The sequence below is a fragment of the Triticum dicoccoides genome, chromosome 1B, assembly GCF_002162155.2.
Source record: "Triticum dicoccoides isolate Atlit2015 ecotype Zavitan chromosome 1B, WEW_v2.0, whole genome shotgun sequence".
Lineage (NCBI taxonomy): Eukaryota > Viridiplantae > Streptophyta > Magnoliopsida > Poales > Poaceae > Triticum > Triticum dicoccoides.
Genome location: NC_041381.1, coordinates 687,831,434 through 687,839,182, shown reverse-complemented (window position 1 = coordinate 687,839,182; position 7,749 = coordinate 687,831,434). Strand labels below are relative to the sequence as shown.

General features: G+C 48.7%; 1 protein-coding gene across 1 annotated transcript; it reads right to left on the bottom strand.

The window, feature by feature from the left end:
• Nucleotides 1–2,233: 2,233 nt before the first annotated feature.
• LOC119350947 (long-chain-fatty-acid--AMP ligase FadD26-like) lies at nucleotides 2,234–4,177 on the bottom strand. Its single transcript, XM_037618546.1, has one exon. The coding sequence runs from the start codon at nucleotides 4,175–4,177 to the stop codon at nucleotides 2,234–2,236; it is 1,944 nt and encodes a 647-aa protein (XP_037474443.1).
• Nucleotides 4,178–7,749: the final 3,572 nt, after the last annotated feature.

Here is a 7,749-nt window from a genome sequence, read left to right as displayed (position 1 = left end):
CGTTGATCTCCAAACGCTCCTGCCGTGGCCCAAGTCCTCAGATCGTCGAAGATCATGTCCACCGTATCGTGCTTGTTCTTGATCTGGCCCGATCCGAACACCCTCTCCTCTGCTTCCATATAGTCCAGCAGATAAGCATTACGAACGTGTCAAATCCTTTCCGAGATTGCTTATGTATTTGTTTTCTGGCATCCGACCACCATTGCACCAACCTAGAGTCATTGGTTGGGCAAAGCCCCATCCTCAAACCCATCCTAGCCATGCAACTGAACCACACTTGCCTCAAAAACACACATTGTTGCAGAATGTGGTCGACCGTATCTTCCTCCTAGTCACATAGGTAGCATTTTGACGTTTGATCTTGCAGACCGTGTCTAGTCCTTTTGTCCAACATCCATAGTTGATATTGCACTGCCAACCACATGAAAATTTTGCACGCCAGGGGTGCCCAACACTTCCAGATGGCACCAAAGGAGTGGAATCTAATTCCTCCCTCACATAACATCTTATATGCTGATGATGCGGTGTAGGTTCCGGACACATTCCATGCCCAAATGGGGCTATCCTCGGTCTGAGCATCCAGTTGCACCTCCTCTAAGATCTCCCAAAGGCTGATAAACTGTGTTAAACCTTTCGTGCATAAATTACCCACCACGTCCTTCATCCAAGTATGTATGCACAAAGCATCTCGGACCAGCCTCCTGTTGGCAACTTACGTACGAACTGTCGCTGCGACAAGAGGGGCAATTTCCACAATGGTTGCGCCAAGTAGCCACCTATCTTTCCAAAACAAGATTTTGTCTCCTGCTCCAACCTTCCATTTCATCAAGCTTCCGAATGCTTGGTCAACCTTTTTGTCAGCGGTCAAGCTGAGGCCTTGCCAAGGCCTAGAAGCATCCGTGCGTCGAAGCCATTCCCATCTTAATCTTAGAGCAATGCCATGCTTATATAGGTCAATGACACCAAGTCCTCCCATGTGCTTCGTCCTACAAACTTTTGCCCAAGACACAACACATTTGCCTCCATTCACTTCCTCAGTCCCGGCCCAAAAGAATGCCCGGCAACCTTTGTCCACTCCTTCAAGGGCCCATTTTGGCGCCTCCGCAATCATGAGGTGATGAGTGGCCCGTGCTCTCATGACTTGGTTTACAAGAATCAGCCTCCCGGGTCTAGTTACCAAGCCCCTTTGCCATCCCGGCAAGATGTGTAGGGCAACATCCACCACCGGCTGCCACTCAGATCTTTTGAGCTGCCTTATGCTTAACTGCAGCCCCAAATATTTGCACGGAAAGGTGGCAATCTTCCAGGGCAGCGCCGTCTTAACAATCTCCTCGTCCTCAGCCTCCGCATGAATCAAAATTGCCGCAAATTTGGCAAAATTCACTTTAAGCCCAGATGCCACTCCGAAGATGGTGAGCGTTTCTTTGACAAACAAGAGATCCGGCCATGTAGGTCTGATGAAAAGAACCACGTCATCGGCGTACAGGGACAGTCGCTGAACTGGGCTACATCCATTGATAGTACTCATCACTCCCACCTCATGGGCCTTGACAATGGTAGTCGTAAGGACATCCATGGCAATAATGAAGAGCAAGGGGGAGATCGAGTCCCCTTGCCGCAAGCCTTTGGCATGCATGAACTTGTCGCCTGCACAACCATTCACGATCACTCTAGAGCTTGCAGTAGTAAGAAGAGTTGCGATCCATGAAATCCACTGCTCCCGAAAACCCTTGGCTCTTAGAAGTTCGAACATGAAAGTCCACGCCAGTGAGTTAAAAGCTTTAGTTATGTCAAGTTTGAGCAACACTCATTTTGCTTTCATTCTGTGCAATGATCGTGCCATTTGCCTCACTAGAAGGAAGTTATCATGTAGGCATCTCCCCTTAATGAAGGTGGACTGGTTCACCTGGACAAGCTCACCCATGCGCGGTCTATGCCTAGCGGTAAGTAGCTTAGATGCAATCTTGGGCATCCTGTGCACAAGGCATATAGGCCTGAAGTCGAATACCGAGCACGCTTCCGGAGACTTCGGCAAGAGAGTGATCAAGGCTTGATTTAGTCTCCCAAAACCGCTACCGTTCCCAAGGAAGAGCTTATGAATTGCAGCAATGAGATCCGCCTTAATAACCTCCCAAGCCTTTTGGATTAATCATCAAACATGATCACCAAGACAAACCAAACCAAACCATTCCATCCATCCTACTACACACTTTAATCTTCGAAAACTTCTTTCTCAAAGAAACGATTGGACCCGAACACGGCGGCTTGCACCACCTAAGGCCGTGGCCATGGCAGGCACCCCACCCTCTCCTGCCATCCAGCTCGCCGCGCACCTCTCCTCCATTTCTCCATCTTCGTCACGCACCGCACGCGTCGAGCCCTCGCCGTCACCGTTGTCGTACAGGGCCTCAAAAACCACCGGATACCTCCGGGCGACCAGCTTCTCCCTCGCCGCCCCACGACGCACCTTCCCCGACGTCGTCTTCGGCACCGCGCCGCTCTCGACAAGCATTACCCGCCCAACCCTCACCCTTTCGGCCTCCCACACCGACCCCCTTATGCCATCACAGAGACTCGTGTGGTCACCGCCGCTCCCCTTCTGCAGCTCCGCGACGACGCACATTTGCTCCTTCGAAGACCTTGTCGCCGGCGCGGTGAAAGCGGCAATGCAGCCACCCCTCAGGCGGTCCGGCGCGCTTCCAAGAGCTGCCGTCTCGATGTAGTGTGCATGCACGCTGATGTTGAGCGGCGTGAAGACCACGTCGACGCTCCGGCCGACGATGTACAGGTAGCGCTCCGGTCCGGTGACCACGCCGCGGTCGCCCGTGCGCACGAAGCGCGACCCCGCCCTCCCCGGCATCCTCCCAAAGAATGCCTCGTGGCTCGCCGAGGGGTGGCCTAGGTACCCCGACGCGTTGCTCGGCGAGGACACCCAGACCTCCCCCTCCGTGCCGTCCCTCACCGGCTCACCGGTCTTCTCATCCACCACGACGATATCGATCTCCGGCGCCTCGTGCGCCCTGGACGATGGCAGCCTCGCCGACGGCAGAAGCTTCTTGTACGACGGGAGGCGGCCCACGCGCCCGCTGGTGCTCCGCCACGCCGTGGACACGAACGTGCAGTTCTCGGCGAGGCCGTACGACGGAGAGACCGACTCGGCGCGCAGCCCGTGGCGGCCGAACTCTGCGACGAACTCGTCGACGCACGCCTTGTAGATCGGCTCGTTTATGAGGATCAGGTTCCGGAGGCTGCCGAGCTGCACCGGCCGCCGCAGTCCGTGCGCCGAGGCCGAGCGCCCGCCGCCGCGGCGGAGCACGAGCGGCAACGTGAACGACGGAACGGGCGTGCACGTGGCCTTGAACTCGGAGATGAGCTCGAGCCAGAGGCGCGGGCGCCGGAGGAAGGCGTCGGGGGAGGCAAGCACGCAGGTGGCGCCGGAGACGACGGTGAGGAGCAGGAACATGAGGCCGCAGTCGTGGTACTGCGGCAGCCACGACACGATCGTGCTGCCGGGGCCCAGGTCGTAGGCCCGCCTTGCCGCCCGCACGTTGTGCGCCGCCGAGCCGGCGGTGACCACCACGGGCTTCGGGACGCCCGTCGCGCCGGACGTGTACTGGACCAGGTACGCGTCTCCCGCGCCGCAGCCCGCGTGCCCCGCCATGGCGCCCGGCAAACCAGCCTCTCCTTCGTCCAGCGCGTCCACGGACAGCCAGCGCAGGCCGCTCAGCGCGGCGGCGAGCCGGCTGGAGGCGACGGCGGCGACGTAGCGCGCGTCGGCGACGGCGGCGCTGGGCCTCGTCTGAGACACGCCGCGCAGGAGGTGCGCGTGCGCGGGGCCGGGCCTGGACGGGTCGGGCGGGATGACGGGCACCGCGGTGAGCCCGGCGCGCTGGCACGCGAAGAGGAGCTTGACGAGGCGGAGGCCGGGGGAGGCGAGCACGAGCACGGTGTCGCCGCGCCGGAGCGTGCCGAGGAGCCCGGACGACATGCGGTCCACCGCAGCATTGAGCTCGGAGTACGTGATCGCGGTGTATGACATGGCGCCGGTGGCAGCGTCGTCGGCGGCCCAGACGAAGGCCGGCTTGGCGGCGAACGCCGGCATCCTGGCCCACAGGGGCAGGTACCGGTGCACCGTCGGCTGGTCCGGGTAGCACGGGTCGTAGTTCTCGGTCGCCATGGCCGTGCGTACTACTGCCAGCTGCTATGTCTCCAGTGTCAGTAACTTGCCTGTAACAACGCATGCAACGCAGCGGTATTTATAATGGCACCCGATCCGCCATGGCGATGGCGACGGTGGCCAGCGCAGCCGATGTGTCAGCCGACGGCGACGTGGACGAAAACAAAGAGGGAGCTGGTTGGTGTCGCCTCCTTGGGTGCATCCCGGCGGCGGCGGATATGTGAGGGCATATGCCGTGCAAGCTGTTTATTTTTGCCGCGCTCAACAGTCTCGTGATCGGGACCTGCACCGCAGCATGCACCAGTATGACCTTTCAATCCTCCCGCTCATCAGTGATCCCAATCTCTGTCGCCTGCAACAATGTCGGAATCCGTTGATGCCGAGGAGGATGTGAGAATGACCCCTGGAATTTGGGATCTGCACCGGCATATTCACGCTATCGTAGTCACGGAAATGGTTTTTTGGGCAGACAGTAGCGATTGGGCGATATCGCTCGTGTTGATGCGATGACGCCGACGAGTCTATCCACCCGTATCGCTGCGTGCATACTTGTCCGTATTTTTGTTTTTGTATTTGTTTTTGCGAGAACACTTGTCCGTATAATAACACGAACACATCTCAAGGTTTTCGACCCATGCGAACCAACATGTGGTTGGATGGTTAGGACCGTTGTATCCCAGCCCACCAAGTTTGACGTCCTGGTGCTCACATTATTTCCGGATTTATTTCATAATTTCCGGCGAAGCGCTTTCAGTGAGAGGAGACGTTCGCGTCGAGATGCGCCTACGTGAGTTCGTAAATCTCAAGATGATATTGCCGGCTCAGTCTTTCAAAGGTGCTCATAGGGGGTGTGCGTGTGTCCATTCATAGAGGTGGGTGCATGAGCGTTTGCGTCTGTACTGTGTTAGAAAAAATTCTCAACCCATTTAGCTTATTTTTATCTGTAATGTCTATTCCTTTTCTTGTCATTTTCGCTCCATTTTCTTCTCCGGTGTTTTTTTCATTTTCTGTTTGACCAACTTTCCCCCTTTTGTGCTAGTTGTATTTACTATTGTTTGTCATTTTCACTTTGTTTTGTTGGGAGGGGTGGGATTAAATACGTGATTTTCAAAAATAAAAGAGAACATGAATCCTAGTCGTGCATGAGTTTATAATAATTACCCCTTTTAAACATTAATGCATTTTTCTGAACACGGATCTTTTAACATAATATGAACATTTTCGTCTTCTAGAACCATTTATATTTTCCGCTATTCTTATTAGTACTGATTTAGAAAAATATGTTAAATAAATGATTACTAAGATCTCGGCCTTTCACGTGGCCGGGCCATATAGGAGCTTTGTAGGCATTTCAATGATAATTTGACGCACAAAAAGTTACAAGAACTCCACAACCACTAGGTTCCGACAAAATGAGTTATATCTCGTTTACTGTGCTTTCCTTAGTGGGTCAGCACAATAAAGTGGTTTTGGGAACCTTGTGTGGACCCGTACGAATCACTTTTAGAACCTTCCACGTGGTTTTATATTTTTCTTAACTTTACATTGATTTTTTATTTTTTTTACTTTCTACGTGTTTTCTGCATTGGTTTCATGGCTTCTTTTGGTTTCTACTTTCCCGTTTTATTGTTATTTTTAAAATTGTCAAGAAAAATACAGATTAAACATTTTCATATACATGTTAAAGATTTTCAGATTTGCGTTAAACTTTTTCCAAACACATGTTGAACATTTTGTAAAATGCATTCTGAACATTTTATAAAATGGACATTGCACATTTTTTAATACACAATGAAAAAATTTAAACACAGATTTGAATTATTTTTAAAAAAATGCAAACATGTTATTATGTGTTGCAACATTTTTTAAAAATTGCATTAACATTTTTTATATGTTATGACTTTTTTTTTGTATAACTGTGCAAACGAACTATTACATTTGTGAGAAATTTTTAAAATGCCATGAAACATATTTTAGAATGTGTCAATCTTTTTGAAACTTTAATGAGAATGGTATGAAATATTATTTACAAATTATGCGAACACATTCCAAAATTCTCATGAGCATTTAAAAAATGTAATTATCATAGTTTTAAATGCGTGAACACTTTTTAAAATGCGTATATCTTCTCAATTAATTCAGTTTTGTTTCTGTCACTATTGGACCCAAGCACATGTATCAAAATGTGTATATCTTCTACAATTTGAAAATAAACAATATCTCTAGTTTTCTACAAGAAAATCATTAGTAAAAAAATCTCCTGCAATTTGAAAATAAACACTATCTCCCTTAGACTCTTACACATGTATCACACTAATTATGCATCCACCATCAGTATAACATACAAGGTCACATGTTTGCCTTCTTGGTGGACAAAAGATACACTTGTACATATGCATGGTCTTAATTAACATTGACAAAAACAATTCGTTCAAGTCTGCAGTTTCTTGAAAATGCAAAAGTTGGCCTCCATCCAAGCCAAATTGCCTATGTCACGTGGTTTCAAAAGACCCAGGTCACTCACTCGCCAAAAAAAAGACCCAGGTCACCAAGTCAGCAATGCGCATGGCTGACCCCAAGCTAGGATAATAAGAATCACTTAGGAAGTCCCTTTTGTGATGCCCAATTTGCACACAATGAAGGCATTCAAATTTATCATAGTATAGGCAATGCGAAGGTAATGTTGAAAACTAGTTGCCCAGCCACCCATATTCCTCTCTTCTTTTCATGTACATGTGTTTGCAAAAAAATATGAATAATTCATGGATGCAAGTCAGTTGTATATTTTTCATCTATAAAAATTGTTAAGAAAACAAAGACTTGTTGTCATATGTATAAAAGGATAAATTTTGGTAAAGTGGTGCCTATTTGGCTCAAGCACTATTACTTTATACCTTTCCTTTTTTGTATAGGTCCCATATGGTCATATTTTTTTATTAAATTTGTAAGTCCACATGATGTAGCATGATTTTCATCCATGAATCATATTCTTTCACATTTTTTAAGGCTCGAAAAAGGGGGAAAGGAAGGAAGGATAAGATGTGCATGGGAAACTAGTTGCACATCTATATATTATTTCCCAAATAATTAGTTAATGCTTAAATATTGATGAGTTAAGTTGATTTCGAGTGAGTTAAGGGGATGAGTGAATGATAATGTTACTTTTGGGGTGGAATTGCACACTTGTATGCACATTGCATACCAAAGTAAGAAAAAATATAGTGCGGAAATTTCTCTGTGGATATATTTCAAACTTTAATATTCCACTAAGTACAAGGAAATAATTTTATTAGGAAACACATCAGACTTATAAAGAAATCGAGGCGCAGTTCCAGAATGCATGGGATGTTGACTGATTGTTGAACCAAAAACATGAAAGAAATATTTGGCCACAAAGAAACCAATAAACTAGCAATGCCAACAATTCGACAACATATCTCCCGTAGATATTCTTTACTCCATCATTATCCTTTCAACTTGATTACACCAAATCATGCACTCTAGAAATATTTATCAACTTTAGCACTCTTTATGGTATTGAAGGTTCTATAACACAGGAACAAACAAATACA